Raw genomic sequence first — 23913 nt, forward strand, 5'->3', positions numbered from 1 at the left:
CAGAAGCAAAACCCCCAATCCAAAAAGGGGAACTGTTAGTACAGATTTCAGCCTGGCCCCCTGGGGACTTGGTTTTCATTTTGAATCATTGCTCTTCCTCTCTCAGTCCCCCGTGAGGACCTTCATTGTCTTTTGGCAGGGGGAGCCGCATGAGTAATTTCCCAGATGATGGCACCCCCGCCCCCCGCCCCCGACACTGATGCCGCGCTGGAGCCCTGGCACTTCACTGATGCAGAGTGCTCTGCTGTAATTTATTATTCATTCCCTGTAAGAGAGGCTAAAACAGAGCTTCAGGAAAAAAAAACCTGCTCCAGTCTCTGGAGTGAGAACAGAGAGGCATCTGTGGCTCAAACTTCTGCTCCGAGCTGTGTGTCCTTGGCAAATTTATCTGCTCGGCCCTCTGCCCTCTATTCTCCTCTCAAAAGCGGGGGCTGTTAATAGTTTTTCCTGTGAACATAAAGGAGATAATGCAGGTAAAGGCACTTGGCACAGTGCTTACTGATTGCTTACATAATTCCTTGTAGTTCTTATACAATAAGAATTTATTGAACACCTGCTGCGTTTATGGTCACCATCACTTTATGAGAAAGAAACAGAAAGCTTAGGTCCTGCCACATCTCCCTTTATACACACTTGGATAGTGCATCATTCAGTTGTTTCTTTTAGTCATCAAATTTGGTAACAAATGTATCGAATACCCACTCTGTGCCAGGCAGATTGCAGGTGGTTTTGTGTCCATGTGTCTCACCATTGTGAACTCTGAGAGCAGGGACCATATCTTAGTCACCTTTATATCCCTGCCACCTAACATGGTACAAGGCACTTCCTAGATGCACAGGAGAAATTATGTATGCAAGAGACAGGGCAAGCTGGTTGTTGTCTTTTTTTTTTTTTAATTATGATAAAATACACAATACGTTATCACTGTAATCTTTTTAAAATGTCTAGTTCAGTGGCATTAAGTACATTCACAGTGTTGTGCAGCCATCACCACTGTCCATTTCCAGAACTTTTTATCATCCCAAATTGAAACTCTGTACCCATTTAACTAAACTATCCCTTTTCCCCTCTCTTCTGCCCCTGGTAACCATTATTCTACTTTCTGTGTCCATGAATCTGCCTATTCTAGGTACCTCAGATAAATGGAATCATAAAATATTTCTCCTTTTGATCTGGCTTATTTTACTTAGTATGATGTTTTCAAGGTTCATCATGTTGTAGCATGTGTTAAAATTTCATTTTTAAGGGTGAATAATATTCCATTGTATGTATATACAGTGTTTTGTTTATCCATTCATCTATTGATGGACATTTGGCTGGTTTCTACCTTTTAGCTATTGTGAGTAATGCTGCTGTGACCTTAACGTACAAGTATTTGTCTGAGTCCCTGCTTTCAGTTCTTTTGGGTATATATCTAGAAGTGGAGTTCCTGGATCATTTCGTAATTCTGTGTTTAAGTTATTGGTGATTCACCAAATTGTTTTCCTCAGCAGCTGCACCATTTTCCATTCCCACCAGCAACATATGAGGATTCCTGTTTCTCCATATCTTGCCAACACTTGTTATTTTCTTTCTTTTTTTTTTTCTTTCTTAAATTATAGCTATAGCCATCCTAGTGGGTATGAAGTGGTATCTCATTGTGGTTTTGATTTGCATTTCCCTAATTACTAGTTATATTGAGCATCTCTTCATGTGCTTTTTGGCCATTTTTATATCTTCTTTGGAGAAATGTCTACCTTTGCCCATTTTTAAATTGTTATCTTTTTGTCGTTAAGCTGTACATGCTGTCATTCTGAGAGAGTGTTTTTTAAAGTTTCCCGAGAAAGTATATGCTTTCTATCAGTCTTGAGTTTTGTGTGGCGCATTCCTGGAGATTCCTGCTAATCCTGCTAGTGGCTTCCTAATTGCAGTCGAAGATGTAAGAGAGAAGGTGACAAGTAGTCTCCCTCCATGTTAACACTGGTGAGGCTGACCCTCCCATCACACACATTCTTCTCTTCTGTTCTAGGCCATGGGCATCAATGACCTGCTGTCCTTTGACTTTATGGATGCCCCGCCAATGGAAACCTTGATCACAGCCATGGAGCAGCTATACACGTTGGGGGCCCTGGACGACGAGGGCCTACTTACTCGCCTGGGCCGCAGGGTAAGGGACAGAACCTAACTTCTGGTGCTTTGGGGAAGGTTCCCTGGCTAACCTTCCATACTCTATTCTGTTTAAAAGATTAAACTCTGAGGCCCTGGATAAGCTTTGAGTAGAATTCTACATGCCTGTTTTTAACCTGGATTTTCCACTATCACTTAAAACTCTTTCTTCTTTACAGAAAAAGAAATTCTATTCAGTTAATCTTACCTCATGATATATTATTGAGTCTAGCCTTAATTTGAAAAGATGTCTGCAAAATTCCCACCTGCCCCAACGGTAGTTATATTCTTGGTCACATACATTTCGTTGGGTTTATTTGGGAAATTAAAAAAAAAAAAATTCTTCTCATAGAGCCAGGCATCCCACACTGTCGTGCTTAGGTAAACCTCCTGCGGTCTGTTACCCACTCTGACCAGTGTTTTTACACTGGCAACCCCAGATGGGTCTTCCCCAGGGATGCAATTGTAGTTTCTTCTTCTCCCTCTAGATGGCAGAGTTCCCTCTGGAGCCAATGCTGTGCAAAATGCTGATCATGTCTGTGCATCTAGGCTGCAGTGAGGAAATGCTGACCATTGTGTCCATGCTGTCTGTGCAGAATGTCTTCTACAGGCCCAAGGTAGGGAGTTCAGGCCCACATTCAGACAGGGGTCAGGTGAAGTTGGGGGACGTCAGCCTGTTGCCACCACAGTGCTTAATGTGGACACTTGATGGGGCCGCAGAGGGCTCCCCAGCACCGCTGGATGTTCAGTTAGTAGCTGTTGGGTGGAAAATGATCCTCTCCGCACTGCTTGCAGGATAAACAAGCCCTTGCAGATCAGAAGAAGGCCAAATTCCACCAGACCGAAGGGGACCACCTCACCCTGCTGGCCGTGTACAACTCCTGGAAGAACAATAAGTTCTCCAACCCGTGGTGCTATGAGAACTTTATCCAGGCTCGTTCTCTGCGCCGGGCCCAGGACATTCGCAAGCAGATGTTGGGCATAATGGACAGGTAACACCCGGTGGCTTCTCATGTTCAAGTTGAACCTCCTTGAATGCCGTGTCTGTTTGTCTCTGTACGAACCTGTGAAGCTGTAGGCACCTGTACTCCTGCTCCTCACATAACTCTTTTCCTCCAGCTTTTCTGTCTTTGTTGTACTCCTCCCCAGGTAAGGATGCGGCTGAGAATCACTTCAGAAAGTTCCTAAGAGGGAGATGATAACATTAGTTGTTGAAAATGCTCTTTGTTTACAAGCGTCTGCAACATTATTAGTTGGGTTGAATTACAACCTAAGCAACCTGTCTGGCTCTTATGGCATCCACCTTGCCCGCTGTGTAGAGCTGCCCCTGGAAGGGCTGGAAGCAGGGTCCTGGTGCCAACTCTGGGGACCCCAAGAAGGGTGTGTTGGGTACCATCATTCCGGAAGATAGAACCTCTGAAAGCAGAATAGTCTCACATCTTTGTCCTCTCTTGATTTATTTTCCTGCTAGACACAAGCTGGATGTGGTCTCCTGTGGTAAGTCCACAGTCCGAGTGCAGAAGGCCATCTGCAGTGGATTCTTCCGGAACGCTGCCAAGAAAGACCCACAGGAGGGTTACCGGACACTGATCGACCAGCAGGTGGTCTACATCCATCCTTCCAGTGCTCTCTTCAACAGACAGCCCGAATGGTAGGTGGGCAGAGAGAACTTGTGGATCTACTGACCCTTTGTGTTTGTATCCTCACCCACCCCCAGCACTTCCTGTTCTAATATTGCTCATATTTCTAGAGAAGCAGGAGCCTGAATTAGATACAATATCAGGCCCTTTTTATTTATTATTTATTTATTTATTTTTAGTTTTATTTTTTTGGCCGCGCTGTGCGGCATGCGGGATCTTAGTTCCCTGACCAGGGATCGAACCCGCACCCCCTGCAATGGAAGCACAGAGTCATAACCGCTGGACCACCAGGGAAATCCCGAGGCCCTTTTTAGAGAAATAAAATCATGGGGGTAAGAGCTAGGAAGGATCTTAGAGATTATCTAGTGAGGTGGTTAAAAAAAAATTGTTTTTTCAAGTAGTATTTTAAAAAAAATTGGAATCTTACCCACCCTAACATAAAACCAATTAAAAACCACTGTGCCACCATGGTGGTACAAGAGGGCTGGAGATGTAGAGCCTTGCCTGCTTGGCTTTCCCCATCCCCTTGTGGCAGCCTCTGAGGTCCTCTTCAGGGCCCTAGAGGTCTATGGATACAGCCCAGAAAACCACCCATTTCACAGAGCAGGAAACCGAGGTCCAGAGAAGAGATGTGTTTGGCTTCGTGTCACTTAAATCGTTGGAACTGGCAGTTTTCTGTGGTTAGAGGTGTGCGGGCTCCTCAGTATTGGGGTGTGGCTGTCATAAACAGAGACTGCAGTCTCCTCAGGGGTCAGGCAGGAGAGGTAAGAGGGTCAAATGCAAGCTCAGCTGAGGCCCACCAGGGACCAGGGTGCCGTGGAGCCGGGCCTGTATTGGAGGCTTGAGCCCTCTCTCTGTCCCCCACTCAGGGTGGTGTACCACGAGCTGGTGCTGACCACGAAGGAGTACATGCGTGAGGTCACCACCATTGACCCCCGGTGGCTTGTGGAGTTTGCTCCAGCCTTCTTCAAGGTCTCTGACCCGACCAAGCTAAGCAAGCAGAAGAAGCAGCAACGACTTGAACCCTTGTACAACCGCTATGAGGAACCCAACGCCTGGCGAATATCCCGAGCCTTCCGGCGGCGCTGAAAGGCAAGAGTCTGTTTGTCTCTTCTGCAGCAGTGGGCCAGGGCTTGGCCTCGCTCTTACTGATGAAAAGCTGATCCTGAGGATACAGCTGTCCAGTGACTGACTATCTTAACTGGGCATTTCCTAAACTTGTCTCTCATTTCTTCCCTGGTGGTAAAATAGAAACAGGGATTTACACCTGGTTTGATCAGAGCCTCCAAGCCCCACCAAGGCACTCAGCCAGGGCTCACAGCCAACATGGGAGTACACTGCATCATCTCCAAGAAAGGGGAAACTTCTGCAGCCCTCGGATGGGAAAGGGGAGTCATGAGCGTATGGTACCTGGACTCAGTGAGGGCCCTGATGCCCTAGCTGGTACTCTGGAGGAGGGAGCCACAAAGCTTACTGAAAGTGTTGCCCCCCCCCGCCCCCTTCCCGCCCCTGTCCTTTTGCTTAACCTCCTGCAAATATTTATTTTCTTAAGGAAACAAAATTGGTTTTCTGTGGCTGTTTCTTTTAGCTGAAAGGTTAGTGTTGGCCTGGGCTGAGGGTGGGGAGGGTTAGTATCTGTGGTTTCAGTGGAGAGTCTCCTGAAACCAGAGCCCGGGGTCTCTTTGGGCTGGGAGGTGACGCACAGCCAGACCTCCAGTCTTATCTCTCAGCACCGGCGCTAGTCCGGCTCTGCGTGGACCGCCCCGTGATTCACCACATCCACTGCACAGGCGCTCCACTTTGGGCGCCTGAGTGGTTACAGATGCCGCGTATTGAATACAGAAGGCTCTCCCTGGCTCCCTTTCCCGCCCGCCATGCTCACAACATGCAGCGTGTCCTATTTCCTTTTGAAACATGTAAGTAATGACACAACTTTCAGTTTATTTTGGTTTTATTTTTATCCTCCTGAGGTCTTTGACAAAGGGTTTTTTGGTCAAAGCCTCCGTTCCTCCACCCCCAAACTGAAAATCAACAGAACACCTCTCAGAGCCTGTTTGTGCTGCCCAGGATCTGTGCTCCTGGCCTCGTGCTTGGTGGTTTTCTTCTAGTATTTGGCTGGGGAATGGCCACCTCCAAGTGCCCCTCTCACATTTCCTGAGAAGCCTCTGGGCTTGGACTTGGAAGAACATCAGGCAGATGCTGCTGGGCCAGGCTGTGGAACTTCTGGAAAGTTGATCTTGTAGAGAAGCCCCCGGGGGGTTGGGGACATCCTATGTTATGGCCCGCACTGCTTCCTACCTCCTCACACCAGTAAGTAATGATGTAAATACTAGAACTACTATACAATGGTACGCTGGACACTAAAAGAGACCATATGACGTATTAGGATATAAAGGAATGTGGGCTGTCATTGAGCAACAAACCAACCACCCTAAAGACACAGTTCAGAAACAACCCAGCAGAATCTGCTGACTGTAGGTCCCTGCCCCTTTATTGAGCTGAGTGAGCTCCTACGATGATTGTGAGTGTGCCCCTCAGGAAGCCCAGGCCAGCAGTTAAGGGCAGGGGATCTTTACGTGCTAACCTTTAAGGTCTTATGGGGAGAGATAGTGCAGGGACGGACCGAGGAAAGTGAAGTGGAAGCAGGGGCTGGGTACCCAGCTCCCCAGTCTTAATTCCAGCCCAGGTCTCTCCAGTTTAGGAACAGAAACTCTGGGCTTGGCAGCCCGCCTGTCCCAGCTGGGTGACCAGTACTGATGGCGTTCGCACCTCTGAAGTCATCGCCCCCAAGGAAGGAGGTTTGGGTTTTAAGCTGAAGTTGAAAAGGGGATGTTTAACAGGCCAAGGGTGAGAGACAGCAGGCTAGTCATCTTTCTGGGTTAGGTGAGCAAAAAGGACCCCAGCTCCGTGGGTGTTCCTTGAACATCTCCCCGAAGAGCTGGGGTCATGTCTCTGCTGTGACAACATGGCTGGGGTCTGACCTTCTGACTGTCTATCAGGAAACAGCATGTAGGCAGTATTGCTGAGCCTGCCCAGAGGGAGAAGGGGGCTCCCGACCAGATTGGGAAGGAGGACTCGCCTGCTGCTCCTACACAGTGGGGCCCCTGTTTCTTTTCCTTGAACCAATATTTCCCGAGATTGAGTGACAGCCCAGGAGAGGATGTGGGTCTCACGCAGGGAGCTGGAACCTTCTCGGTTGTTAAAAGTATGCTGTTTACCCCACCCCTGTGGGAGCCTAGCTCAGGAGTTTCCTGCCCCTGCACATGTGCTGAGTCTTGTACTTGTCTGTGTGTCGGGGGACCATCCCCACGGGCCACATGTCAGCTCTCCTGCTGGGTCATGTGCCTTGGTCCAGGGTTCGCCTTCATCCATTCTGGAGCACGATTTGGTTTTGGCTGTCTCTCCTTCAGCCAGAGAATTCTCTCCAGTGGTCGTGGTTGCCGTCTGGTAGCTGTCTCCTCTCGGAGCAGTGCCCTCCAAGTGTAAGGATTTGAGCAAGAGTTGTGAGGAGTGTCTCGTTACCGCGCATTTCAGAGGGCAGAGGTCACGTGTCTCAGCCTGTGGAGACCTTTCCAGGACACTGCTTCTCACCTAAATCCCTGTCTCTCCTCATGTGCACCTACTGGGGACCTCAGGGTTTCCACTTGACTTTACATCTCTTCCCACCATGATAGCCTGGCTTTCATGTACAATTAAATCATATATTTTAAAAAACTTTTTTCTTAAAATTTTCTGTCTCTTGCTCTAAATTATGAAAGTCAGCACATTATGTTTTCTGTTTCTGGGGAAGAAAATAACATTGCTTTTTATTTGTGGGTAGGGTTTGAGTGGTATCCCTTTCTGCCATCTTGGCGTAAGTACTGGGCAGGGGCTGAGGGTGAAGCGTTAACGGGGTTGGGCCGGCCCTGCCTCAGCGCAGCTGCGGTTCCCCGCAGTTCTGATGTACCTGGATGGAGAGCACCCGTTTTCACCTGAGCCTGGCTCCTAGGACGCTGCTTACACAGCGGCTGGGTCTAGAACTGCCCATCCTGCTCTTCCCTTAGGCACAGCCACCCCGTTGTCATATCTACTGTTACACTTCCTCTCTAGGTGTCACTTTTTCAGCCTGGCCTTCCCCCGAACCCCGAAAACTCGGCCCAGTGTTCTGGTTTCCCCCAGGAGAATCCATGCTGTTTCCCCTTGCCTTTTCCTGTGAAGGTCTGGCCTGTTCTTCCTCCACTAGCCAGGACCCAGGGCTCGGGGCTGCTCCAGCCTCCCTCACCCTCCCGCACCCTGGGTGCCTTTCTTCTCTCCCTGCTCTCCAGATCCTTTCCATACAAACTCTTGTCCTCACCTTCAGCAAAAACAGCAACCTGGAGCCACGGCAGGAGGGGACACACAGTTGGGGTACACATGGGTAGCGTGGTCATGGGAGCAACTGTGATCACAGAAACCACAGGCCAAACTCTGCCTGAAGAAGCCCCAGGAGGCCCTTAAAGCTCTACTAGGCTCCCGCTTCCCTCAACCTGGACAGGGAGATGGCTGCAGGTGGCCAATGGGCACTAGGCCAGATTACAAAGTACCCTTTGTCCATTATTTCGGACAATCTTCACACGATAATCCTGGGAGGGGGAAAGAGCAGGTATCACTGAGCCCATTTTCCAGAGGAAAAGGAGGTCAATTGTTTTTTCCTAAACCCATAAGGGAAGTTAAGTGTCAGGGCCAGGCCCCAAACTCTGGTCGTGTGCCCCTAAGGCCAGAGCTCTTTCCAACCCCAGGTCCTTCTCCCATGGCAGCAAAGAGGACAAAGGAGAGCTCACAGGAGACGCAGGGGCCTTTATTAGGGTCTGGCAGATGTAGTGGAGATGGAGGTGAAATCCCAGGCCTGGGCCTAGGAAAAGGCAGCGGAGAGGCAGAGAGCCCTGGGAGCAGAGCCCAGCCGTCCCTCCTCCACCTGGCAAGCCCTCCCCCATCCCAGGTTCCTCACTCCAGCCTCCCCCTGACTCTAGGAACAAAGAGCACCAAGAAGTGCCAAGTAGGACCCTCGAAGGCCACAGCTTGGAGCGGAGTGCAGGATCCAGGCTGCTGTCTCCCCGGCACGGGAGATCAGGGGAGCTCAATGTCTCCCTCTCCACCAGGATGAAGTGGGGAAGCTCCTTCTCTGTCCCCAGAACAGAACAAACTCTTGTCCTCTGTGATGGGGGAGAGGGAGTGGGGCTTGGCCTCTAAGCAGGACCTAGGAAGAGGCCAGAGGTGGAGCCCCCGGAGGAGTTTCCGAGACGCCACCTTCACACTCGCAGTGTCTCCACTCTCCCTTCCCATCAACTCTGGGGAGCAGCTCAGAGTTGGGCTGGAGTGACTGACGGGCAGAGGGGATCTGCTCCAAAGACATCTGTGGGTTTCAGAGTGGGAGTTTCCCTGACACCAAACTCATCTCTATGTACACAGGGCAGCACCCCCGCAGCAGGGGAGCGGCTGCTAGGGGCTAGTAAGAGTAGCCACCCTTGGGGCCAAAGGGCTGGGCGGGGCCAGCCAGCTCTGGGAGGTAGGCGGGGCTCTCGTCCAAGTGGGACAAAGGGACTGTGTCCTCCTCACTGACGGGCCGGTCAAACTCAGCCTTGAGAGTTGGACGCTGATTGTCCGGGAAGGCCAGAGAGAAGAGGGCCTCGGGCTCACACACAAACTTATACACGTAACGCTCGCCAGCCACCTGTGGGAAGAGAGGGCTGGGTCAGTGTGGGGGTGGGGAGAGCAGCCCTCCTCCAGGCCCAGGCAGATGCCCAGGGCACATTTCTCCTCCAGCTGGTTCTTCTAAGAAGCTCTTGTTCTCTAATCTCAACCTCTCCATGCTTTAGTCTTTTCCGTTACTATTTATATGTATCACTGTTTGGGAGAGGGAAATCTTGGGATTGTCCACAGTTCGACTTCTCTGACTGGTTCGTTGTCTGCTCCTTCAAACTTGCGGAGAATGCTCTCCTGCCCCCATCACCTTCCCACATCCACTGCCCCCCACCCCCTTGTCCTTGGACCCTTAACCCCTGACCTTCTGCATGATGCCTTTCTCGTAGTAGTATCGGAGTGAGCGGCTCAGTTTGTCGTAATTCATGGCTGGCCGGTTCTTCTGGATGCCCCAGAGCCTGGCGACCTGGGGACAGGAGACAGAGTTTAGGGATGGCAAAGGCAGCTCAGCGGAGGAAATATGGGGCGCAGGTCAGAAAGGGTACTTGAGATTCTTGGTGCAAATGCTCAGCTGGCCCTGCAGCTAAGCACCAGCCCACAGACCCTGGTTTGGCAGGAATTCAGGTTAAATAAAGCAACGGTGCTGGTGAAGGCACGTGCCACCAGTTCCCAGGTCCTCTCATCTCCAGGCCCCAAAGTCTTTGGGAGGAGAGGTGGGGACATCGGAGAGGCCCACCTCCTCAGGCTCAATTAGTTTGAACTCCATCCCCCGGCCGGTCCAGGCAATGAAGTGGGCATTTGTTGGGTCATCCAGCAGGGCCACCAGAAACTGCCACAGCTGCAAGGCACCCCGGCGCTGGTAGGGCGGTCCCTCTCTGAAGGCTCCCACCCCTTCCTGCTTGATGTCTCCTGGGGAACACGGGAAACAGGAGGTGGAGGGCTTGTGCCTTCTGGTCCCCCAAGCAACCTGGTCCCCTCTCCCCAGGGGTCTCTCCAGGCCCTTTCTCATGAACTGCGATGTGATGCCTGGGGGACACAGTCAGAGGGCATGAATAGTCACTTCTCTGACCTTCAAATTTCTCAGGGACGACGCAGACATCATCTGGGAATGGTCGCAGAGGTTTCTCATAGCCATAGCCTTGAGGAGGAAGTTGCAGGGATCACTCAGATCTGGGGGTTCACTGATACGAGACCCCAGAGAGTCCAGAGGGACTCCTGGCCAGGAGCCCCTCCCCCAAGGCACGACTCCCTCCTCCAAACTTGGAGGGCTTGGCAGGGGAGGGAGGAGGCTGCCTTACCCATGGTCCCGTCACCTGGAGAGGGCCCGGAGAAACCCTCTGCGTGAAGGTACATTGAAGCATACCCAGGGACATCTGGGGGGGAAGAAAGAAAAAAGGGCGACGTTATAGGCGGCTGGGGTAGGGGCGGCAGTCCTGCACACAGTCAAGAACTTCTTCTGCCAGCCTGCTTTCCGGTTCTTTTCCCAGAGGCCTGCCTACCACCAAATCCTAGGGGAAGTTCCCCCAGAGGGAGTGAGAAGCCGGAAGCCCTCAACTTGAGGGCGGGGCCAGAGGGCCTGGATGGCAGCAGCTGGGGCTGGGCAAAGCTGCTCCACAAGGCCCAGGATTCCAGGGAGCAGCTGTTTCCTGTGAGTTTAGGGGGAGGAGGAGGGTAGAGATGAACCTCCGGGGAAAGGGTTCAGTGTCCCAGCCTAAGATTCCCTTGGAATGGGCTGACGTCCGGTCAGCAGGGCAGGTTCCAGCCCAGTGCGGGTGTGAGGGAGGGAGGGAGGGAGGGAGGGAGGAAAGGAGTGGGGGTGGGGCGGGGGGAGAGAGAGAACACGCATGCATCTATTTGTGGAAGAGGCAGTGGGCACACGGGGCTGTGTGTTTTCAGGTCTGACAGCACAGTCCACTCTATTTCATTCCATTCCACGGAATTGACACCTCCCCACCCCACCTGGAGGAGGCCCTGGTGCAAAGCCAGCCCTTCAAGTGCCAGCCCCTTCCTGCCCTACCCCCACCACTCCCACCTATGAATGAGATGGTGAAACCCGACACCTCCGGGAGGAGGCGGGAGGGTGGGCTCATTCATGCCTCCATTTTGTGAATGGAATTCCTGACTCCATTCAGAGGAAGCTGAAGGGGGGAGGGGCAGGAGTTCAAGGGCATGTAACACGATCTCCTCCGGTCTACATCCTTTGAAGGTCAGCGGCAAGAGCTTCTCCCTCCTCCTTCCTCCATCTCACTGCCTGGCACGGCTCAGCCTTAGGGCCCGGGCTTGAGGAGAGGTGTTCCCTTCTGGTTCTTGCTGGGGCAGCCTGAAGGATTTGGGGCTCATCCCCCTGCCCCTAAAAGACGGGGCACCAGGAAAAGGGAAATTCAAAAGCTCTGGCCAGCTCTGAGCCTACCCTAATGTCTGAATTTATTTTTTCTAATGCAAGTTTGCAGATAAACTCAAATTTGGAGCTGGTAGCAATGTAACAGGAGACAAGGTTTTCTGGGCCTTTCCTGGGCGCTTGGGGTTTTGAGCTGAAGCTGTTTATGAACACAGCAGCTGAGTGCGTCTCACTCCTGTCAACAGCCAGGTGGAACTAGAATTTAAAGCAGTCCCTACTTCCGGTCTGGCCAGGATGGCGGGTCCTTCCAACCTGGAGGCTCGGAACAGGATGTGGAAACCACATGCGAACCCTGCCTTCCAGCTGGGAACTGTGAACCTGGCTAGTTTCAAGTTCATGTTTCTCCTCATTCAAATCTCTTTGTATTTTTAAGCTTCTGTGGGGACAGGGACCAATGACACGTCCTATTCATCTTTGTGTCCTCCAACTGCACACACTCACGCTCCTGGCACAGTACTTAAATCTCAGTAGGTAATTAAACCCCCAAGCACCTGCTAAATAGAAATAGGAAGAAATGCCTTAACTTTCCTATCAAGTCACAAGCTACCTGAGGGCAAGGACCTGCACATCTCACTTATCTCTTATCTGAATATAAGTTTGCTGATTGAAAAGTGACAGTTCTTTTGAATCTATGAAAAGAAGTGGTAGGTGGGTGGGTTGAATGTATGAACTGGTAAATGGACGGGAAGGTAAAAAAAACTTGTGGGGAGACATTCTGGGTTTAACGGAACTGATCACATGCCACCCGACCCAGCAATCCCACCAAAACCCCTCCATCCCCTTCCCGGGAGCATCTCTTACCTGAGTCGTAGGAGAAGTCCATCTGCTCCTGTTTGATCACTACCCCCGCCCCTGGGTACCTGTGCCCATTGACTCCACCCTGGCCCACTGCCGGCTGGCCGGGCTGGCCGGCCTGTTCATACAGGGGATCAAGGTATTCCTGCTTGAAGCTCTGCTGGGGGTAGGGTGGGCAGGGTTCCGACAGCTGGTGTTGGTAGGGGGCTGGGAGAGGTTCCCGGCCCCCTCCCTGAGAGGGTGTGAAGGAGTGGCAGATATCCAGGGGCTGCTGGAAGACAGAGCTGGATGTGGTTGGATGGAGAAGGAAGAGAAGAGAATATTAAACGAAGCCCTCCTTGTGCCTGCCGCTCCCAGAGCTTACAGAGTGGGCTCCAGTGGGGGGGGCGGGGGGGATGGGAGGGGGGGATGTCAATATCCCTTCCTCCCTACCTCCCCCCATGCCAGGTCTCTTAAGGGCAGCGAAGAACACTCAGGGATTGAGAAAAAAACTGGTGAGACCTGGTTCTCCTTGTCACCTTACCTATGCTCCCCGAGGTACCCATGGCCAGGGTGGGGCTGGGAGGTGCCAGAGGATCTCAGGAAACTCCGTTGTTCTGCCCGGGGAAAGGGTTGCAGGGGCGACTGTCCGGGGGCACCAGGGGCGGGGGACTTGATGACGATTTGTCTAGGGGGGTCATAGGCACTGGAGGTGAGGGGGAGACAGGGGTGAGGGGGCAGAGAAGCTGGGCGAGCATCTTTGAACGCTTCACTCCCTGGGAAGTCAGGTCACAGGGATTATGGGAGAAGAGTAGAGGGTGCCGGGAAAGGAACAGCATGAGCCAGACTCAGCCCCAAATGAACTTTTCTTTCTCCTTTCTTAATCCTGAAGCTGGGTGTAATCTTTAGAACACCTCTCCCCAGCCCAGAGCAGCTGGGCTGGGTCAGACAGCAGCTTCTCCAGTGGAAACACTCTGCCCCAATCTTAACACACATCCCTTGAACCCCCTGCTGCATTTTTCATCCTAACTACTCAGGAAATCCTGAGCTATATTACTCCATTACAGGAGCTAGGAAATCCTGAGCTATATTACTCCATTACAGGAGCTAGGAAATCCTGAGCTATATTACTCCATTACCGGAGCTCGGAAATCCTTTCTGTCGTCTAACCTGCGTCTCAACTGCTGCCATTGATCACAGGTGCCCACCCCCACCCTCCATCCAACCCTTCCCCAGGGCGGGGCTGGGGCTCACCTGGAATAAAGGCACTGCTCGCCATGGTGGTAGGAGAGGGACGGCTTCCTGCTGCAGGGCAGGGCCCGCTCTGTGCGGGGACTCTGGGGTTCCTTCTTGATCCTGGTCGTGGGGCTGTGGAAAGCTACTGTGGGGGTCGGGAGAGGCAGAGCAAGGCCAAAGAGTGTCACAGGAGAGGCAGGAAGAGCTGCGGACACTTTCTGCTCTTTAAGGATCAGCTGGGTACCAGGACAGCCTCACCCCCCTTCTCTGGATCTCCGTCGTCAGACACTTCTAAGAACAGTTTGGCTATTTACATTATGTGTAGTTTTATACCTCAGGCTAATGTCCAATATGAACCAAAGAAACTGTCTGAAGTTCAACATTTAATGCAATCCCCCCACCCCCCAAACACCTTTCTAGGAGTGAGCCCCTCCAACCAAAGGCCTGTGGTTTTCCTGACTGCCCGGGAAAATTCCAAGGGAGAAAAATGTTTTCTTATTTGGGGCTATGAAGAATCTTTCTTTTTCTGGTTAAGGTTGGATATTAGCCCACTTGCCTGTCAGCTGACTAGCATCATACACATGCTCCTAATTATCTGAGAAGAACATTGGCCTTTCCTGTGGCCCCTGCTGGGTTCGCCAACTCCAGCCACCAGGCTGAGCGGCAGAGTTGGTTCCAAGGCAGTGAATGTGAGAGTCAAAACCTGCAATTGACTGTTCTGTTGTCGATCATTTGTGCCCTGTTTCATTTCATTGAAGATAGTTGAGAGCAAAGTATCTGACATTAAAGCAGGGTTTCTCAACAGTAGCACTAGTGACATTTGGGCCAGATAATTCCTTGTCATGGGGGCTATCCTGAGCATTGTAGGATGTTAGCGGCATCCCTGGCCTCTACCCACTAGATGCCAATAGCACCCCACCCTCAGTTGTGACAACCCCAAATGTCAACTGACATTGCCACGTGTCTCCTGGGGGGCAAAATCGCCCCCAGTTGCATGAAAGTAACTTAGAATGGTAGAACTGGACCCTGCTGCACTGGTCCAAGCCCCTCGTTTCAGAAATAAGGAAATGGAGGATCACAGAGATGAAGTGTCTGCTCCAAGGTCACACAGCTAGGATGGGCAAGCCCCGATTTGAAGGAAGGTCTTCATCTCCCAGTTATTGCTTGGTCTTTGAGTCCAAACCCAAGAATGGGGAGCCCTGCCCTTCACCCTCTTCTAGAGGACAGAACAAGTTGATCTTTTGTGATTCTCTCTCCCTATGACTCATTTCCTGCCCTCCCCTACTCCCCATTCCCTCTACCCAGGGCCCCCTACTCACAGTTTTCTGAATGGAAATCAGGAACAAACTGCTCATCACTGTCTGGTACCTGAGCTGCAGAGAGAGGCCAGAGGTGAGGCTGGGGTGGGGGCCCTGGATGGCAGCCCCTGGCAGACACCATTATTGCAGCCCTGCAGATTAGCACCAGCCCGAAGCGGGGAAACAGCTTTCCTAGGACTGAAGGCAACTCCACCCCAGGTCCTAGCGACCTCCATCTCTGGGCTCCATTAACACCCTGGAGGGAAGGCTGCAAGTTCTCAGAACCCGTCTGAGCAGATTCCAGAGTTTTGTCCTAGGTGCTTTGTCTTTTTTCCCTCCACTTTTATGAGTGAAGACAGCCCTGCCCCTCTGAGTTTACAAAGCTCCCTCAAAGCTCCCAGCAGAGTCACATCTGGGGTGGGCAGGTACTATAAAGAGTGAGATTCTGTGGACTTAGAATCACATGGGAAGATTCTGAATCTGGGCTGGACCCAGGAATCTGCCTTTTATAGAACCTCCCGGGTGAAAGGTAGAAATCTAGAGCCTGGGAAAGGAGATGGAATGGAAGAAAGAGAATGGTTCAAGAGAGGTGATAAGAGGATGACAATGGGAGAGGAGGCTGGGGACACTGGCAGGTCATGGTGCCTTATCCCTTTGATGTGCAAGTAGGAGAGAGAGAAGGGCTTGCCAACCTTGGAGCTCTGAGGAGCAATCCCAGGGTGCCAGCGTGGGTCGAGTTGGGTTTGGGGATTAGGCAGGAAAACTAAAATAGAACAAGAGCTCATCCATGGCCTCCAGACTGGATATCCGGGCTTTGATTTCTACTTCTTATCCTGGCCTCACTAACCCCTTCAGGTGCGATACAGCTGAGCACCTCTCCTGACCCCAGAGTCTTTGCCCACTTTTTGCCCCTCTCTCAAGAATAAATAGATCACAGCAGGAAGGGGAAGGGTAGACACCGAGAGGGACTTCCTATCAGTCTGGGAAGAGAGTGGCTTGAAGATGAAGCAATGGAACCCATGGAGAGGGGTCTTTTGTTCCCTGGAGACTGCTCTCAGATTGGACAATAGGAAAACTCATGGATAAAATGACTGGAGAGTTGAGAATGGCTGGTAAGGGTGAGGGATATGAGGAGATGGCTGGAGATCACCGCCACTCGTTCTAGTCTATACAGGACACGCTCCAGTCTCTATGGCTACCCTCCTGGGCCAAGGCTCCATCATTTCTTCCTTGGATTTCAGCCACGACATGTTATCAGAACTCCCAACATCTACTCTCCCCAAAACTGTCAGAGGGATCTTTTTACAACAGAAATCCGATCACTTCTCTCCCTTGCTTAAAGTATGAACCCCAAACTCTTGCCCTTGGCCTCTGTGGCGCCCAAGTTTCTGGCCCTTGCTTACCTCTCTCACCTGCCTCTCCTTGCCTGCTACTCTCCAGAGCTCTGGTCTCCTTTTGGGTCCTCAGACTTGACCAGCTTGAACCCTCTTCCCCACATCTTGGCCTGTTTTTTTCTGGCCTTTGAAGTGTTAGCTCACTTTGCTATCTCAGAGGCCTTCTCTGACCACCCAAACCAAAGTGGTCCCTCCTGGCTCTCGATTGCGTCCCTGTTTTATTTTTTCCCTAGCACATATGGCTACCTGAACTTATTAATTTACGCACGTGTAATTTATGTGTAATTTATTGTCCATTTCCTCTACCAGAAAGTTAACCTTGCTGAGGGCAGGGGCTTTGTCTGTCTTATTTGTCTGAGTCCCCAGCACCCCTCAAACAAGGTCTCGTTCAGAAGAGACACTCAATGCATTATTTGTCAACTATACGAATAAACTACAATGACTCCTTGTCCTCAGGCCGGTGAGAGCCAGCAACATGGGCCTGGGAGCAAGAACTAAAGAGATCCTAACCAATCAGCCCTTCCCTCCCCTTTAGGGCTCCCCCTCTCCACCACCAGGTAACATTAGAGGCAGGTCCCCTGAAAAGCACATCTCACAAGGGATGCTTTAGGCTGTGATCAATTGCTTGGCAAGTGGATTCTTCACCAACTTACTTTAAACATCAGAGGTATCAAGTGCTTTAAAGTACACATTTATGTGGGGGGGGGGGAGGGATAAATTGAGAGCATGGGATTAACAGATGTACACTACCATATATAAAATAAACAAGGATTTACGGTATAGCACAGGGAACTATATTCAATATCTTGTAATAAACTATAATGGAAAGGAATAAAAAAAGAATATAGGTATACACATACATACATGTATAACCAAATCACTTTGCTGCACACCTGAAACTAACACAATATTGTAAATCAACTATACTTCAATAAAAAAATATATAAAATAAAATAAAATATACGTTTGTAGGTAGGTGACTTCCTGACAGAGGGAACCCAATGGCTGAGGGGTTTAAGAATCAGGAACCACTAGCAGCTAAAGAACTTATGAAAGAAAAGTAAGCATAGAACAATCCTAAAGTGATCAAATAGATCACTAGGGCATGAATTCCCGTGGCAAAAACAAATAAACCAAAAAACCACACAACACATCTTTTCAGGAGCGCAACTAGGGCACAAAGGCAACCATTCCCAAACTGGGCCCAATCGAGAATCCCGGGGCATTGTTAACAACAGATTCCCCTTCCCCTCCTCCGGGGATCCACATTCCATAGGCCCGGGGTGGGGGCCAGGCATCTGTATTTTAACACACGCCCCTGGTAGCTCTTAAGAATAGGCAGGTTTGGAAAACTGGATAAAGGGAAGGGTGCAAAACCTGCTCAGCTACCCAGGGGTGCAAGGCCCAAGCCCATCCCTGCTGTGCCCTCTGGCCCACCCACAGACAAGACCCCCAGGGTGGCAGGATGAGGGTGATAAGGGCAAGATGGACAATATTTCCCTTCCTGCTACCTGGGCAAGGAGGGTTCCAAGGGTGGGGGAGGTGCAGAACACGGGGGAGGCTGACACACACAGGTCTGCCTCTGGGGCTACATTAACTGCCAGTTTCCACTGAGGTAATGGGCTGGGGGCGTCTCCTGCTGGCGGCACAGACCAGGTCACGTGACGCTAGAGAGCCCTGGGGTCATCTTGTCTTTCCTCTTGCCTCAGGCCTGAAGGTTTGACCAGAACCCCCAGCAGTCCCAGAGGAGGCTCCCCCCCACCCCCCGCCTGCAGCACACTGACCACATCTCAAAAGAGGTGGCGCCATCTTCATCCCAGGGCCATGAGAAATCAGCCAAGGCAAGAAGGGGCTGTGGTGGGAACCCCAGTCCCTGCCTGGCCCCTCCCCAGAACACCGGCTTCTCCCAAAGGGGCGGGACAGGGCTTCAGTCGCACAGAGACTGTCAAGGATGGGAATAGGAACAGTAACATGGAGCCTCTCATTCCTGGAGAGCAGGAGAATTTCTAATTACCGTGTTTGGTCTTGAGTGTCAGCCACTCTGTATTTGTTGACCTGGCTGAGCTTTGGCTGCCAAGCCAGTGTGCCAGGGTCTGCCCCCAACTCCATCCTGGCACTAAGGTGGAGTTTATCTGCCTGGGGACATGGCACATGATTAAGGAGGGGACGGAAAACGTGCCAAGCCAGCATGATGCCCAGAAAGAGAGAATTTTAGGGAACATCCCTCCAATGGGGGGGGTCAGTAGAAGAGAAGGGGCTTAGGGGCCTCCCAAGCTGGGCTCCAGGAGAACTGGGAGGTGAAAATCACCAAGTAGCTAAGCCCACCCCAGGCAAACCACCTGCCTATACGATATATGCCCCATCACCTTCTCTCCCTCCTAGGGTGCAATCACAGGGTGAAGGGGGTCTCTCAAGGAGCCCCAGGGGGAAGGGGGGCCATTCCCCGGAGCTTCTGCTCCATTGTGTCACCACTGGCCTCATCTCTCACCCTTACCCCGCCCCCACCCTGGCAGTGTGCTGGAAGGAACCAGTTCTCTATCTACGGAGGGGACATTTGTCCCCAAGAGCCTTCTGGAAGGGGAGGAGACAGAAAGATGTAGAAGGAGGCATTGTAGCTAGGAAAGACTGGGGGAGGGGATTAACCCCATATCGCCCCACAGACAGGCTGAAGCACCAGCGTGCACACACGCAGATTCACACACACCCTGATGCCTTTTACTTCACGGCAGCACACGGATGAAACACATCCTCCATGCATACCCTTCCCACACAGGTTCTCTTTTTGGACTTAAAAATACGATGAGGGAAAACCAAGGGGCAAGGGGGCTGAAGACCTTGGAGGAAGATTTGGGAGCAATGATTCTTATGACAAGGCGAGCACAGACCCACCCCTTTGAGAATCTCATAAAAGCTATGGATCATTCTCTTCCTAGAAAAATTCACATTCCTTTGTGTATGGTGTACCCCCAATAATTTTATACACATATCAGAGGGCACAAGGACCCCTGCAACCTATCCACCGAGCTTTTGGGAATCCACCGACCCCGTTATGGACCCCCGCCTCATACAAAGGACATACATGACCCAGAGTCAATGTTCCTTACCACCAAAGAGACCAACGTCATTGTCTCTGAGGGTTCCTGAGGGCTCCCGACAAGCCCGGAAAGGAACGCTCGTCCAGAAGCGGCACATCTTTAACCATAGCCAGACACAGCTTGGGCTCAGCCTGTCTGAGCCTGGGTTTCCCTGCAGTAGCCTGATTCTTTCTCCAGCAGCTCAGCAGATCCCAGGCACCCCGAAAACAGACACACCTTCTTAGCCTCACTTCACCCCCACCCTCTCCATCTAGAAAACCTCCAACCCAAAGATGTCTGAGCTGCCTCTACAGAGCCCCACTCACCCTCCCCCTCAATGTTGCATGGACACCAGACGCCGCACCCAGAACCGCCTCCGCCAGAATCCAGCCTGGTGTTCCCCCGAATTCTTCACAGCTTCTTCCACACTTCAAGGACCCACTGCGTCTCTCCACATTGGGGCTTTAGGGGGAAATCAAGCTGAGGGAAGTTGGGCTCTGGCCTCCAGTCCCACGCGCCCCACCATTGGCAAGTTTCCAAAGGAGCTAGTCCCTCCCTGCCACCCCAAAACTCCCTCTGGGCTGCAGGGGTCACTGACCTGGTGGGAAGAGGCAGGAGAGGAGGCTGGGGTGGTGCTGGGATGGTGCAGGGGGACAGGGCCCTGGCAGCTGCATCTGTCTCCGCAGAGAGAGTGAGAAGGAGCGATCGGCCTCAGCATCCCCCCCTCACGCCTGGCCATCCATCGCCAGCTGGGAACCTGAGCTGCTCCCTCAGAAGGAAGGAGAGGGAACCAAGGAGATCCCAGCGGCCCCCCCCACCTCCGTCTTGCGATCCCCACCCCCACCTCCCCACCCACTGGATTTAAATGTACAGGGACTTCCAGGGCAGCAGCAGGAAGCACACACACTGGCTGTCACACTGACACATGCAGATAGACACAAGTACAATTTCTAGACCCCCACCGCCAAGGGGTGGGGCTTCCAAGGTTGAGAGCAGATGAGAACGTTTTCCTCCCCTTCCCATTCCAAACCCAGCTGCTTCCAAAATGCCACCCTCTGAGCCTACCCCTAGGTCACAGCCCTGGGAGCTGCCCACCTGGGGAGCCTAGGGACCCTCAGCTGACAGACGAGGAGCCTGGCAAGCCAGACAGAAATCAGGCTTTGGGAAAGGAAGTCTTTGAGAGACGGTGGAAACCGACACCGCTGCGTTCTTCAGCTCCAGCCCAGCTCCGGAACCTCGAGCGGAGGATGGGAGGACTGGGCATAGCTCTGCATGTAACTCGCAGCTGGGCACACAGGGCTTGCAGAATCGGGGAAGACAAGATGCGCACAATCTCCCCCAGAACCCACAGATCCCTCCAGCACCCACGAGGCCGTTCAGCCTCGAATTCCACAAAATGTCTTGAGTGCCTGCTCTATGCTAAACAGTCAGTCTGTTAGCGTACATATTTTGGGGACACCACAGTCGTCAAGACAGATCTAGTCTCACCTAGTCAGGGGTCTTTCTCTTCTACCCCAAGGTTTTAAAGATGGCTCTAGAGGAGCTGGGTTTGAGTTTAAAAAAATCGTCAAAGATACCCAGTTGGAGGGAAGAGGAGATCCCAAAGAAGAGAAAAGCCCTCAAGAAGGGGTTCCTAGTGCTGTAGTTTCTTGGTTTTCAGTGTTACACTGAAGGGACCCTCAGATGGGGGTGTTAACCCCTCCCTCTCAGAGACTGTCTAAACACCATAAGCCTCCTACCTGCAGCCCCACCGGCGACACCCTCAGGCCCCACCCAAACACACCAAGGAATCCAACCAGGAGACCCCCCCCAGAACACACCTCGCCACCCAGAGGAGGCCTCGCTATTGACCCCACCCCAGCCAGCCCAGAGCGCACCCCACCCCCACCCCCAGCAAACTGGAGGGGCAATTTGCCTGGGGAGGGAGGTAGTCAGGAGGGAAGGAGGCGGGAGGATCAGTTGCCATTAGAATTACAATCAAGGCTGTTTGAGGGAGAAGCCCTGGGCTGCTTTGCCAAAGTGCGGCAAAAAAGAATTATTTAAACTTTTGCTGTTCTTTTGGCTCAAACAGTAAATTATTTGGCGCTGCGGGCTGGGAAGAAGAGAAACCAAGGGTGTAACAATTAATGTTTTGGCAATTCCAGAAGGCAACTAACAAATGAATCTCTCCTTCTCCTCCTCCAGTTTCTTAAACTCCCCACTCCTGCAACACCCCAACCTACACCTCGGCCTGGCGGCTGGTGCCAAACAAACTTTGCAAATGAAAATTTCAACCAGGAAAACGGGCCTGGGGCCAAGTTCCATTCAAATAGGCAAATACCCCACACAATGGTCTGATTCATCCGCAGGCCTAGTTACACAAGCCTGGCTCAGGGCAGAGAAAATAAATATCAATATAAGTATCCACGCTGGGAGCTGGAAAGAGTGGAGAGGCAGGGGACTTGGGGAAGGGGCCTTGGAGAGGCCCTTGAGGCCGAGGAGAGAGGAAGCGGGCTAGGCTGGAATAGTAGGGGTAGAGAGCATTCCCCACCCCAATAATAGTAAAGGTCACAAAACCACTCACCTTCAGCAAGCCACGTCTCCTGGAAGTGACTTAGATCCTGGAATAGATCTGAGGGGTGAATAATGGAATTGGAGAAGGTGAGCTGGAGGTGCTGGTGAGAGAGCAGGAGCCCTAGCGAGCCGGATGACCTCCCCCTTGGGGGTACTGGCAGATAATGACCAGAGTCCCTTGGAGGGCGAGTCTTTTTGGGAAAAGGGCGGGGGCTCCAGAGTCAGCCCTCGGGGTGTGTGAAGTGGGGAAGGTAGCGGTTTGTCTCTCTGTCTCTTTACCTTCGGAGTCGGGGGGCGGCAGGGAGCCCGGGTCCATGAGCTTCCCCTGCGGGACCATCAGCGCTTCGCGCAAGCTCCCATTTCCGGGAGATTTCTGCGGAGAAGGGGAAGAATGCCCCCGAGTCACCCTGAGGCCGCCTGGTCTGGGGGGCGGGGCTGGGGTCTCGGGGTGACTCAGGGGCGGGCAGCCCTGAACCCCGTTGGGGCCGCTGGGTGGGTAGGGGCGGGGTGCAGGGAGGGGGCGGGCGTGGAGGCCGGCGCGGCGCTCACGCTGCAGAAGGTGTAGGGCACTTGCTGGTCCAAGTATCCGCCTTTCATCCTCCGCTCCATCCGGCCGCTCCCTCCGGCCGCACGGCCCGGGCCCCGCGCGGGGGCAGAGACCTGGGGGCGGGGGGGCTGCGTTCGCACACCGTCTGGGGGAAGGCAGCGAGGTGGGGGTGGGGAAGGGTGACCGGGAGGGGCAGTCGCGAGGCTCTGGGTCCGACGGCAAAACTTCTCCGACTCACTTAGGCGATGGGGAGGTTTCCGCCTGCCGAGCTTAGCGCCGCCACCACTCCCCTCCCGCCAAAGGAGGTCCCACCTGCTCCTGGAAGCCGGGCTCGCCGTTTCGGCTGCTTTCTGCAGCCCTGCTTTGCCCAGGCTCAGTTACATAAGACGTGTGTATGTGTATGTGTGTGTGTGTGTGTGTGTGTGTCTGTGTGTTCGCTCGCGCGCGCGTGTGCGCTGGCGCGCGGAGGAGCAGGCGAGGAGCGCACCATTCGCACACCCACAACTCTGGCGCCCCCTCCAACCCTGAATTCCAGCCTCTCCCACCCCCTGCCCTGGAATCTGCGGAGGCGGCGGTGAGAGTGTGGTGCGTGTTGGAGGCGAGGCTGGGAATCGCAGACATTCTCCCTCCCTCTCCCTCCCGCAGCCTCACCTGAGGCCCGGGCGTCTGTGCTGGAGCAGCGGGGGGTCCCGAGCATACCCCGGGACCCCACTGAGGGCCGCGGGGCTAGGCCGGAGCGAGGCGGCCCCGGCCCCGGGTCCCCCGCGCACCGGCTTGTTTTCCGGGCGCCGCCGACAGTTGTGAGCCCGGGGGAGCCGCTGATTGGTGCATTTCCTTCGCCTCGGCCTCGGCTCTCTCTCCCCCCACCCCTTTCCCTTTGTTTCATTGACTTTTGTGAATGAAACCCCAGGGCCGGGCTCGCCCGCCAATCCCGAGACTCGCCCGGCCGAGCCGGAGGGGCGGAGTTTCCCAGCCGCGGGGGCCAATCAGAACGCATGGGCTGGCTCCCGGCTTCATTCACCTCTTGGGCTCCCATTCATAAAAAAATAAACTCCTCGCGGCCGGAGTTCATTCATAAATAGCTGAGAGAAAACGGGGGAAGTCGAGGACCCGACGGCTTCTCTGCGGGACTCGGCTGTGGCCCTGAGGCTCGGCTAGCACCTCCGGCTGGCGTCTGCACACATCTCTGTGAATCT

At 52.9% G+C, this 23913-nt stretch overlaps 2 protein-coding genes across 11 annotated transcripts in view; one reads left to right on the forward strand and one right to left on the reverse strand.

The window, feature by feature from the left end:
* Nucleotides 1-5717, forward strand: part of DHX8 (DEAH-box helicase 8) — a 28370-nt gene extending 22653 nt beyond the window's left edge. The window contains exons 19-23 of the mRNA XM_082371477.1: nt 2009-2146; nt 2634-2762; nt 2941-3137; nt 3617-3796; nt 4655-5717. Of these exons, the coding sequence (XP_082227603.1) occupies nt 2009-2146; nt 2634-2762; nt 2941-3137; nt 3617-3796; nt 4655-4874 (864 nt within the window). The 3' untranslated portion in view covers nt 4875-5717. The remainder of the gene's footprint in view (nt 1-2008; nt 2147-2633; nt 2763-2940; nt 3138-3616; nt 3797-4654) is intronic.
* A 2863-nt stretch (nt 5718-8580) lies between these two features.
* ETV4 (ETS variant transcription factor 4) lies at nt 8581-23603 on the reverse strand (the record flags this gene model as incomplete). 10 transcript variants are annotated; one of them, XM_082371491.1, is made up of 13 exons in its annotated part: nt 8581-9474; nt 9808-9909; nt 10180-10352; nt 10513-10581; nt 10742-10816; nt 12643-12920; nt 13160-13321; nt 13870-13996; nt 15171-15224; nt 22181-22228; nt 22450-22543; nt 22720-22830; nt 23369-23601. In XM_082371491.1, the coding sequence occupies 12 exons, from the start codon at nt 22777-22779 to the stop codon at nt 9250-9252; spliced, it is 1467 nt and encodes a 488-aa protein (XP_082227617.1). In that variant the 3' UTR covers nt 8581-9249. The 10 variants fall into 10 exon arrangements, with proteins under 10 accessions (XP_082227617.1, XP_082227615.1, XP_082227613.1 ...); XM_082371489.1 differs by having other exon boundaries at nt 13160-13303; nt 22720-22862; XM_082371487.1 differs by having other exon boundaries at nt 22720-22862.
* Between the last annotated feature and the right edge of the window lie 310 nt (nt 23604-23913).

The sequence above is a fragment of the Balaenoptera borealis genome (assembly GCF_965194805.1).
Source record: "Balaenoptera borealis genome assembly, chromosome: 20".
Classification (NCBI taxonomy): Eukaryota; Metazoa; Chordata; class Mammalia; order Artiodactyla; family Balaenopteridae; genus Balaenoptera; species Balaenoptera borealis.